The sequence below is a fragment of the Arachis hypogaea genome, chromosome 12 (assembly GCF_003086295.3).
Source record: "Arachis hypogaea cultivar Tifrunner chromosome 12, arahy.Tifrunner.gnm2.J5K5, whole genome shotgun sequence".
Taxonomy (NCBI): Eukaryota; Viridiplantae; Streptophyta; class Magnoliopsida; order Fabales; family Fabaceae; genus Arachis; species Arachis hypogaea.
Window position 1 is genome coordinate 30,330,144 of NC_092047.1, and position 12,542 is coordinate 30,342,685.

The 12,542-nt window shown below is 30.3% G+C and overlaps 1 protein-coding gene and 1 pseudogene across 1 annotated transcript; one reads left to right on the top strand and one right to left on the bottom strand.

Moving 5' to 3' along the window:
* The first annotated feature begins 1,369 nt into the window (after window positions 1-1,369).
* Window positions 1,370-3,016, top strand: LOC112729919 (potassium channel AKT1-like; annotated as a pseudogene).
* Window positions 3,017-6,204: 3,188 nt separating this feature from the next.
* Window positions 6,205-10,967, bottom strand: LOC112727258 (soluble inorganic pyrophosphatase 4). The gene is made up of 9 exons (XM_025776935.2): window positions 9,888-10,967; window positions 9,145-9,282; window positions 9,000-9,028; window positions 8,311-8,376; window positions 8,121-8,228; window positions 7,384-7,449; window positions 7,170-7,290; window positions 6,944-7,025; window positions 6,205-6,506 (listed from the first exon to the last, which is right to left on the bottom strand). Exons 2-9 carry the CDS (start codon window positions 9,278-9,280, stop codon window positions 6,464-6,466), a joined length of 651 nt encoding a protein of 216 aa, XP_025632720.1. The 5' UTR covers window positions 9,281-9,282; window positions 9,888-10,967; the 3' UTR covers window positions 6,205-6,463.
* Between the last annotated feature and the right edge of the window lie 1,575 nt (window positions 10,968-12,542).

Genomic DNA, 12,542 nt, shown 5'->3' on the forward strand with positions numbered 1-12,542 from the left:
TAAATAAAATTTAAATCGTTAGAATTTATTCTTTCATTTTTTTGTTAACAACACATCATACAATTATAATAATAAAAAAATTAATTATATAATTAAATATTACAACGATAATTATAATAATCACTTTAACAACCACAAATAACAAAAGATAATATAAATATATATAAAAATCATAATTCAAATTCTCCGCACATTGCCCTGATCAAAATCTAGTTAAATTAAATTCTCTCAACTAATAAGATAAAAATGTGAAACGTTCTTATACGAAACTCTAGACGAAGGATATGCACCATTGGTGATTATTTTGAACACATAATTAACAGTTTATCAAGATGCCAAAGTTTCCGTCATTTTCGCACTGTGTTTATCTCTTTTTGTATTATAAATCTCTAGAGATAAATCAATGATGTCTATTTACATGAAAGATGTTTGAAAATTATGTCTGAAAATCATATTAGATAATTTAATTAAATTGTTTAATATAACGTATGTATATATTTTAATTAATTTTTTTGTTAAAAATATTTATTTAAATAAGTACAAGTATATTACGTATATAAAATACATATTTAAATATAAAATAAATATTAAAAATATATAAAATAATACAAATATATACAAATATATAATTAACTTTTATTATTACAAAAAACAGTATAATTATCGACGGTCAAATTTTTTGTCGATATTTTTCGACAGTTTATCGTCGATAAAATGAAAAAGAAATTATTAGTAATAAAATATTAAAATCGATGACAACATCCTCTATTATTTTTGTAATATTCTAACACCTTTTTTTTATCGTCATACTATTGACAGAGTGGTGGGTGAAAATTATTCTTTAAAAGAATTGACAGAAAGGTCGTCTATTTTAATAATTATAATATCGATCACTTTTGTCGTCGATCAATTTAGACAATGAAGATCTCTTTTTAAAATTAAACGAACTATGTAGATTTATTATATAAAGGTTTAATTACTCTATTGGTCCCTATAGTTCCGAGAAATTTTCAATTAGATCCTTATACTTTTTTTTTCTTTTAATTGGGTTCCTGTACCAATTTTTTTTTCAATTGAGTCCTTATACTTTTTTTCTATCTATTTGAGTTCCTACACCAATTTTTTTTAGTTGAGTTCCTATACAATTAAGTCAATTATTATTAAGAGAGACCTAATTAAAATAAAATTTTAATGCAAGAATCTAATTAAAAAAATATATATATAAAGATCTAATTAAAAATTTCACAAAGACTAAAAGAATAACTAAATCTTATATAAAATAGGGATACTACAGTCGATTTTTATCAAAGAAATTGCAACAGTTTTTACTTACCGCGTCCATCGTTTCATAAATTTTACCTCAAAAGAAATGTGTTTTACTTGTCCATTTCACCCACTTCCCTCTCCGCTGCCGCCTCGCTATCTTCGCTCCGCTGCCACTGCACCTTCGTGGATCCACTACCTCTGCGCCCGTCGTCGTTCCGCTGCCGTAGCGCCGGTCGTCGCTCCGCTGCCCCCGCTCGTCGCTACGCTGCTCCCGTGCATGTCGTCATTCAATTAAATTTAACATCAAATAAATAAATGAAGCAGGTACCACTGTATCGAAAGAGGTGCATTTGATCTTCGGCTTGCATTTGATTTGATCTCTATCATTCCTTCAGAGCTTGTTAGAAAGCTGTCACCTGCACCTCTGCAGACTTATGGCCTGTTCAACATGCTCCGTCTATGGCGTCTTCGAAGAGTTAGTGCATTGTTTTCAAGGTAAGAAGAAGAGCTTTACATTAAAATGCAATGTATATTTGGTTAATAATAGATATTATGCTTTTTCTCAGGTTGGAAAAGGACAAAAGCTATAACTATTTTTGGGTTCGATGTGCCAAACTTATCTGTGTAAGTTTTATAGTAATTCATACTTTGTTGCTTAATGAAGATGATTTGGATTTGTATATAGGAACAAGAAGATAAATATTTGTGTGATTTATTCAGGTTACCCTATTTGCTGTACATTGTGCTGCATGCTTTTATTATCTTATCGCGGCTCGTTATCGTGATCCCAGAAGGATATGGATTGGAGCAACAATGGAAAATTTTCTTCGGCAAAGCTTGTGGACAAGATATGTTACATTTATTTATTGGTCAATTACTACCTTAACAACTGTTGGCTATGGAGATCTGCATCCAGTTAATTCAAGAGAGATGATCTTTGACATCTTTTACATGCTTTTTAATTTGGGACTTACTGCATATTTGATTGGTAACATGACTAACTTAGTTGTCCATGGAACAAGCCGAACCTGAAAATTTGTAAGTAAATTATTTAAATACATGAATGAATTCACTAATTTGAATGATTTGAGTATAACTGTGATTATTTATTATTAATTTTTAGAGAGACACCATACAAGCTGCCTCAAATTTTGCTCAAAAGAATCAATTAACTGTTCGTTTGCAAGACCAAATGCTTGTTCATTTGTGTTTGAAGTTTAGAACAGACTCCAAAGGGTTACAACAACAAGAGACACTTGATTCTCTTCCTAAAACCATCAGATCAAGCATTTCACATTTTCTCTTCTATTCTCTGGTGGATGAAGTCTATTTATCTCGAGGCGTTTCAAATTATTTACTCTTTCAATTGGTAATGAAAAAATGTTCTTCATGGCTAGTATTGATAATTACATCAGTTACTTATAAAATTTGCATTGGAGACTTATATTTTGATTTATTTATTCAATCTTTAAAGGTTTCAGAGATGAAAGCAGAGTATTTTCCTCCTAAAGAAGATGTAATCTTACAGAATGAAGCTCCAACTGATTTCTACATACTAGTCACTGGTGCTGTGGTAATTGTCCAATCTTACTTGAATTTCACGTTGGACAAATTTGATTCTCATATTATGACCAATATCTATGTGGGTTTGATTAATTACTCATTTGGGTTGGTAAGTAAGAACTAAGAAGAAGCACTGAAGCTTAGCTTAGTCTTCATTCAAAACTATATAGTATTAACGTCTACGGAAGTTGCTTTGATGCTGCTGCTACTAACTCTCACTATGGCTCTTTGAACACATTCATCACTATTCAACTTGACTACCATTTTTCTAAGTTTAGGGCAATCAATCTTTATTCTAATCTAGTCTAGTCTTTATCATTTAAATTTGGAGGAAGAGATTACTCATTATTGTTGGTTAAGTTTTTATCAACAACCAAAGCTATTTGAAAGGTTAAGAAATACATTCAGACTGACTTCTAAAACAAAAATGAAGTATTCAACCAACTGAACTAATGAAGCATGGTGGCCTTATTCCTTCAAATACAATTCATGTTCATGTGTTGTGATATAATAATATTACAATGTGAGTTTTTACATTGCATCGGCCCATTTTCACATAAAAAAAGATCTATATTTTATTATTCATATCCATGTTCTATATTTTTACATTGCTGTTAGTATCTCATTTTTTCTGTCACCAGCCCTTTTTAATAATAAAAATGCTTCTGAAGTTATATTCATTTAACATATGTTCTTCGTATTTTAATGAGTAAAGTATCCTTTTTTTCTCTAACATTTGGGGTAAGTCCTATTTGTGTTTCTAACGTTTAAATCGTCCTATTTGTATTTTTAACGTTTATAAAAGTGATTCAATGTTATCCTATTATCAATTATACTAACAAATCAGATTATATTTTTCAATTATTCTCACTTTGATGTATTCATTCTCAATTAAGTCTCACTTGGATGTGTTCGATTTAATATTATACCCACTATTTGTGTTTAGATTCAATTATGTCTCTAGAAAAGTGAATTATGTAAATGTTGTAGGAATTAGTTTCAACATTTGATGAGCTATTTTTCGGAGTAGATTATCGATTTTATCCCAGACATTTGTATTCTAACTTCAAGAAAAGATTTTTAAAACTCAAACTAAAGCGCTCATGATGTGTAATTGACGGCAGGATAACGTTGAATCACTTTTACAAACGTTAGGGATATAAATAGGACGATTTAAACATTAGAGACACAAATAGAATTTATCCCAAACGTTGAGGACAAAAACGATACTTTACTCTATTTTAATCATTATTAACAATACTTAATTAGTCTAGTCAGTCTATATATATAATGCTAAAATATATTTTAGGTTTTAATGACCCATGATGATGGAAGTTCAGAATTCTCGGACTGAGGTTTTGCTATCATTACCATAAAACGTTGCCATTCCTCAGAAGTCTTCATTTTCTTTCACCAATGCTTCTCTCATAATCTTAATTTGTTGTTCTCTCGATAATTTTCTTTCCATTCCTCGGAAGTCTTGCTTACATTTGCTTCTATTTTTATACTTTCTCTTAAACAAAATAAGTATAGGGCATATCTAAATAGCTATAGAGTGAAAGCTAACAAGTCTTGTTAATATTTAGTGAGTATTTATTGTTTATAAGTGGAGTCTGCGTATGTTCTCTATCTTGTTTCCCAATGTAGAATTATTGTTGCATGTGTAAAGTTCTCTTGAATATGTTTTTAGCTTCCTAAGAATACTTATTGTTTATAATTGACTTTTATTACACAATAATATTTGTTAGAAAAGTCTAGGGGCCAGCAACTTTTGTGTTTTTTGGCCAGCACTTAACCATCAAAATAAAAATGAGTGATTTCTCACCGGTAGATATAATATCACACCATTAAAAACACTATTGATGGCCAATTGATAGTTACAAAATACCAAAATTGCTGGCCCCTATCATTCCTCATATTTGTTATAGTCGCTAGACTGATTGATAATCATTTTTCATAGACTTATTTAACTTACTGCTGCAAGAGCATTGAAGAAAAGAAACAAGAACACAACAATGATCCTAAGAATTTGATTAAATTCGAATATATTAAGATATGTATCTGAATATATCATGAATTTTTATTTTAATAAATATACATGTTTAGATTAATCTCAAAAAGTTAATCTAAATTGACCCATTCACAAGTTCATCTGAACTAGGCATTTCATATTTATTCATTCATATAAATTGTCCACATTCTTTTATCCTTTTTTTTTTCTGCATCCTTATCTTTTTTCTGCATATAAATTGTTCATGGCATCTAATATCTTTCTTTAATTTTTTGTTTTACCTTTTAATACAGTATTGAAAAACAGCCTCCACATCAAAAATTCTGAAAAGCTGGAACAAATATAGTTGGTAGAGACGGAGATTGTGGCCGTAAGATAAACATGACACTTGTAAAATATAAAAGAAGTCAATGATAGTTGTTGTACACTAAAAATTTAATTTTATTGTATATGAATAATTTTTAGATAGTTCAAACATAGCCAAAAAAAAAAAAGTAAACCTCCTCTTATAAGTGTTAGACCAAAAGGATAAAATTCAAAAAGAACATTCAAAAAAATTAAATCTTTTTAAGTGAATTAAATTAGTAAAAACTGATTATTTAAATTTGAAGTGTAGAAAACATCATTTAGTTAAGAGTGAATCAAACTAAATGTCTCATCACTAATAATATCACATCATGAGCACTCTTTTATCCAAATATCTCTTTATCACGAATATCCAGAACAATATGAGAATTACTACCGTATTCTATGGAAATCAACTTTTTTCTTACACCTATTTTCAGTGAAAGAGACTTACGAGAACACCCAAAAATATCTTCAACCAACTATATTTAATAACAAGTCTTGTAATAAAAAAGATAAATTGAATATGACATTGTAACCATTGAATAATATAATTTCCCTTTAAAATAGCTTGAGACTATCAAAAACCTCAACTCACTTCTATAAAAAGATTTTTCTAAAAATTGGAAAAATAATCTCTATTCTTTGCTCTCTTTTAATTTTTCTAATTATTCTTGACTTTGTTCATCAAATACAAACAAAAATTCATAAAATTAAATATTCCACTTTAAAAAAATTCAATCATTCTCTTGTGACATTAGTGAAATTCTTAATACATGTTCTCCATTACTATTTCTTATTTTTAGTTCTTGTATTATTTATTTGTCATTAATAAAAATATTTGCTTCACAATTTACTTATTCTTAATTTTTTTTACTTAATCTATTTTCACAAAATTATATCCGAATCGATAGTTTTCATACGGCAAATATACAGTCCATAAGCACATAAAGACAAGGGTAATGGTGAATATAATATAAAAAGAAAATGCATGTTTGAGCCATCTTGGACTACAAAAGTAAGGCGAGAACGAACATGTAATTTTGGTATTAATAATGAAATATATGAGGGCGTTAGCCCCGTTACTTAACCAAAAAAAAAAAAAAAAAACAATGAAGATATGAATTCACACTCTTCAATAATAAAATAATATGCATGTATATATAGCCTTTTCTTTTTCGTCATAATATATAGTATATTCGTAAAAACTTGCATCCTTTAATCATAATAAGTATGTCTTCAATTCTTCAGGATCAAAGAAATTCCCACGCATCAACACTACCGCCTCAAGCTCTCCACAATGTAGTCCGCATAAAGGGTCCTTCAGAACAAACAAAAATAGTTATACGTTTGTAAATATTAAAACTGAATTCTTAGAATATTTGAGAAAAGGCACTATTAGGGCAAAAAAATATAAGGACCTGTTCAGAAAAATTTTCTTTATTATTTTTTACTTTTTTTTACAACTCTTTTAAAATACAGAATACTGAAAATGTAAACAAATACATTTCCTTAAACGAAATGGCAAATAGACCCTAAACTTTTCTTAACAAGGTTATCCAAAACTCGAGTTGACTCGTATGGGTTTTAAGGGTCTGCCAGTTTAGATCCTCCAATAAACAAATAAGAGTTTGTGGGTCAAATTTTATGATATCAATTTATGTAAACTCATTAATCTTAAGGTATAAAAATCTTCGAGTTTAATAAACTGAGGAGAAACATTAGTAATGTGCATGAACCACATAAATTGTAGCTTACATGGAGTGCTTGATTGCTTCATAAGCAGTTGTGGCAGGAAGAAAGTCGTTTACCGCAACTTCCTTGTTCTCATTCTTCTTGTCTATTTATTTTATGAAGGAAAAACATTGTGCCAAAACAAAAAGCAAAAAGAAGAATAATGTAATCGAGTGTTTAAGCAGATCCTAACAATAAGGAAGTTCTGACCAAACTATAGTATAAGAGCATTAAAAATTTTTAAGGATACAGTCTTCGAAAAAGCGACGGATTTCAGCCAGACGATGTGGTGGAAGCTCCTTGATGTCATTATAATGGCGATATTCGGGATCATCGGCGCACACGGCGATGATCTTGTCATCTTTCTCACCCTGAAAATTGTCAGTTAGTGTATGATTAATAATACAAAAAAAAGAAGTGTTCTTGTCATGTGGTATTAGGAACTGTGTATTTAATATTTATACCTGATCAATCATAGGCATAAGTCCAATAGCTTTGGCCCTAAGGAAGCAACCGGGAAGAACTGGCTCCTGTTGAAGTATGAATAAAGTTTAGAATCTAAAAAAGTAGCAAAACCTTAAATCATGACACATCTTATACTAAAAATCATGCAATATAAGATGGCTCACAAATCTTTAATACAAAAAATAAAAAAATAATAAAAATAAAGATTGAACCAGAAGACTATTTGTTAGCAAACATTTATTGGTAACTTAATAATGAATTTTGAATTGACAGATCATAGCCTAGTAATAAGAAAGATATGGCCCAATGTCTACATCATTTTTAAATAGAAAATGATTACTCTGCATATGATGGTAGAATCATGAAAATACTATAGAAGCTATATTGAAAAGCTTGCTTAAAATGTTGCGCCGTGTACCAGAATCACCAACTTGTTGCATCTGATATAATACATTAGTAAATACTTATTGTTGACGATCACAATAAAAATCTATTTTATAATTAATAACAATATATCAAATTTGCCTGCTCTTGTGCAAAAACTTGACAGGCTACCATCCACAAGAAGGACAACATTTCTACAAATGCCAAATACATGCAATTCACATTACAATTTGCAACCAAATCCTGATTTGACAAAAGTCCTGCATTCACATGTGCTTAGATCCCAAGGAATCATCACACAGGGAATTATTTGAAAGAAGTTGATGCTTGACAAAGAGCAAAATGAAAGTACCTGCATAATAACCAAGACGTCCATGGGGTCACTATCCTCGCAAATGGTACGTGGGATAAACCCATAGTTGTGAGGATATACAACTGATGAGTAAAGCACACGATCAACCTGCAAATGAATGCATGTTCAGGAATATCATACAGAAACAAGATTAACATGCTAAACAGTACAACAGGCTATGATTGATCACCTTGATAAGTCCAGTTTTCTTGTCAAGTTCATATTTCACCTTGCTTCCTTTTCCAATTTCAACCACCTGAAATATTCATTGCAACCAAAATGTCAAATTCTCTTTTTCGCCATAAAGATCTTATTTAATTTCCTTTTCAGATAACAATTTCAGCTCACAACTTGATATGCAGCTTGTATCCATAACTGCATATCAAGTTGTACAATTAGTAGAGATTGTAATTGAAGATAGCATTCTATTGTATACTTATAATGCGTGGCATCAATCAAATAATGATCCCTGAAGGCTATGTTTGGCTACTGTCATTGACATAAAAATGCCGAGAGAGAAAGACATAGATAGTAGATACAGAAACTCGTTGGGACATGCAAAATCTTTCTGCTAAAAGACAAAATTTTTTGTATTTTCTATTCTTCCTAAATGTGTCAATAGAAAATATCCATTTCCATCTCTCTGCTTTTTTGTATTTCTACATCACAATTCATGCCATCAATTAAAAAATGTTTATGATGCATTGATGCTTAAGACTTCTACAACAAGAATTTAAATTTTGATGCATTTTGTGAGGGCAAAGGAGTTTCACACGTGTATCGCGATGTCAAAAAAATAACTACCCTTTACAGTGTAAATGGTCATCCAAAACTACAACAATTTGCAAAATTTAAGTTCAGCATTATAAGCATACTTACACAATTAAAGATCTTTGGAGCTTCAGGTCCTGCATTGTAGTGAAATCACCAATTAGAATGCCAAACAAAGTAAGAAAACACAAGAAGCACATTTTGATCAAAATCATCTTTTCTTTCAAAGAGAAAAATAGAAGTTAGTGGTGACCTATTTCAAGATCATGCCAAGGGTGTGCAGCAACGGATCTCCTTGTCATGGATGAAATGATCCTCTCATTAAGTGGTGGAGGTTTAGAATGCTGAGTTATGGCAACCTTGGCTGGGGACTCAATTGGTGGAGACATATCTGCAACACTCTCAAAATATTAAAATAATAAAAAATGAAACGCAAAATAATTTCCATCATATCCTTCATTACACATTAATAAATTATTTTCTTACCATAGCTACAAATTTTAACACAGATAACTAAATAACACTTAATAGCGTAAAATTAGACTTTTCTATAACATAAAAAGGAAAAGGAAAGTTAAAAAAAAAGGTCAATTAACATATTAACGCCGTTTGACGCGTAAGCTATATTTCCGATTCAGAAGTCGTTTTTGACCAGAGACGCCGGCGGCGGCGGCGGCGGTTAGGAGTTAGGCCATAACATTAACGATCACCAAACGGAAAACGGAAAATATAAAATGATAAAATCGAAAGAAACGACAGCTGGAATCTCAAAATGGCATCAGATCTGAGCCAATCGAATGCGCATACACCAAATTAAAAAAAAAAAAAGAAAAACCGCAAAACAGAGTTTTCTTTTATTGTTGCGAAAATAGTGTTTTAAACGGCATAAAAAAAAAGAAGAAAAAAACGCTAGAGATTTCAAGTAAATAGCTAAGAAAAGGAAGGAAGCAAGAACAAAGAAGGCTCCAGAGTAACGAAAATGAGAAAAGAACTCACCGAAATAAGGAAGAAGCTTTAACGGAATGGAATGAAAGGGTTGGAACCAAGGAGTTATAAGGACGGATCTCTAGAAAAGCGGGTTAATAAGGTGTTGAATGCTAAAATGCTTTGCTTGTTGTGTGAGCAAAGAGGTTAAAGAGAGAGCTTTATATTTATGCACAAAAGAAGAGAAGAGGAGTTCTCTTGTGTGTGTGTGTGTTCGTTCCCGCTCTGGCTTTGTTGCTTCTTGTCATTTTAAAGCCAGAGGCATTTCCTTTTCTTTACTCTTGACAATAAAATTAGAAATTAAATAAATTAAAAGAGTATAAGATGGAATGGAACTACGGAACGGAAGCATAAAGGAATAATGCTTCTCCATCCTATCATACATTCATACAAAAATATGGGTATGCAATGTTTCACTTGTTAAGCAATCTCAATTTTTCTTTGGGGATTCGAGGTGATTTTATTTATTTTTTAAAAATAATAAATTTCTAATATATATTCGGTAATATAATATAAGTTTTGCTGATTTATATTTTTGAAAAATTTTGTATGCACGATAAATTTTAACAATTTCATTATTAAATTCTAATATTTTATTACTATATAAATTAGTCTAAAAAGGATTTTAAAATTTTAGAATCGATTTGATATATCTATCATAATATTTTATAATTACGTATATTATAATTTTAGAAAACATGGAAACACCACAACTAATTACCCAACATAATATACCGTGATTTTATCAAATGTTTTTAAATATGTGAAAATAGTTAAATAATATAGAGTTATAAAATAGTAAGAAAAAGAATAAATTCGATCTGATAAATAAAATAAAAGTCCTTAATTAATTACCCAACATGAATAGAATGAAAGCCATTACAATGGTATGGTCAAATAGAATAGAATAAATCTGAGGTTCAAATTTCATTATTTTTAATATGTAACTAAAAGATAAAAGGAATAAGGCTCCCATGTATTATGTATAGTCGCAAAGTGAGGCATAATCGGGGGAAGAAATAAGAATAAGAAAAAATAAAAGAAATTATCTCATCATAACAAAGTGAGTTTGATAATTGTGCATTTGTGCGTAATCAGCATGAATCAGCATCTGTTTGGTGTCTTATCCGCATATTCGGGAGACGCGAAAACATCGTGTCGGAAGCGGTGCTTAACCTTAACGCGTCCTGTGAACTGTTCTGATTCTGTCTCCGTTATTTGGGAGATGGGACCCAGCGTTGACGGATATGCCATTCCTAACGGTCGTGTGGTGCAATATGTACCCTCTACCTACGTTATTCATTTTTTATTTCTCGTTTAAAAAAAAAGAAAAAGATATTTCATATTCATATATTTTGTTTATACATATATTATACGTAGATGTAGATTTATAATGGATTAATAACGGGAGCTTTCTTCCGTGAAAAAAAAGAGTTAAGCCGTATTTTAGTTTTTGAAATTCACGAATTATATTGATTTAGTTTTTGATTTTTTGATTGTCACAATTTAATTTTTTAAATTTAACAAATTGTATCAATATAATCTCTCTTTAATACTGTTAATGAGATAGTTTAAATTTTGTTATATTGAACATATTAAAATGATATTTTATATATTTTGACGCTAAAAAAGTATTAAATAATATCATTTCAGAGTTTGAATAATATTAAAAGAGAGGGGTATAACGTTAACTATGTTTAAACCCTCAAACGATGTCATTTAATGCCTTTTTTAGCACCAAAATACATACCACGTCGTTTTAATATGTCTAGCGTGACAAGGCTTGAGTTACGCCACTAACGGTATTGAGTTCCGGCGATGAAAAATACATGAGAGACTATATTGGTGCACTTTTTTGAATCCGGGGGACCAAATTGTGGCAATTGAAAAGTCAGAGACTAAATCAGTGCAACTCGCCAATCTCAAAAACCAAAATAGGTTTAACTCGTGAAAAAAGTATCTTCTAGATCTTAAAAGATCAAGTAATAAAAAATTAATAAAAAATAGAGAGATCGGTTCACAAAATCACCATATACTAAAGTTAAAAACGCTGACGAATTTATTGACGTTAGGATTTTTGCCAATAAAGAATTTTAATAAAACAGTCGCGTTGTAGATATAGTTCCTAAACCAACAAAAATCCCTTCGTACAAACGTTTTGGTTCTCACAAGTAACAAACCCCTTGAAATTGGTAACCGAGTATTCAAACCTCGGGTCGTCTTCTCAAGGAACTGCATGGAAGTATGTTCTTATTATTGGTTATGGAGATTGTAAATTTGGGGTTTTGAGAATGAGGAGCAAATATGACAAATAATTTAAATAGCAATTAAAATAAATAAATAACTGTAAAATAAACTTTTGGCAAGGTATGAGAAATTGGAGGTCCTATCCTAGCTATCCTTATCAATGATGATGATGGTTGAATCTTAATTCAACTTTGTTAACCTTTACTAAGATAAAGGAAGGTCAAGGGATTAATTGGTTTGATCTTCGAATCCTATTTATTTCCTAAGAAAAGATTGGGATTATGGAAGTTCAATTCAATTAACAAAGATAACAATTATCAATCACATTTGAGTTTGATAACTCCTGAGTTACTGATTTCTTAACCAAGACCAAAAGGAGAAAAATAAATCTACTTGGAATAAAGATGTCTTCAGAGTAAA

What these genes read in the sequence shown, in the direction of transcription:
- LOC112727258 (XM_025776935.2), bottom strand. Translation starts at nt 9,280, where the DNA reads ATGTCTCCACCAATTGAGTCCCCAGCCAAGGTTGCCATAACTCAGCAT. An exon ending in TTATGCCTATGATTGATCAG is followed by an intron (nt 7,291 to 7,383) that starts GTATAAATATTA and finishes GACAATTTTCAG; the next exon opens with GGTGAGAAAGATGACAAGAT. An exon ending in GAAGCAATCAAGCACTCCAT is followed by an intron (nt 6,507 to 6,943) that starts GTAAGCTACAAT and finishes TTTGTTCTGAAG; the next exon opens with GACCCTTTATGCGGACTACA.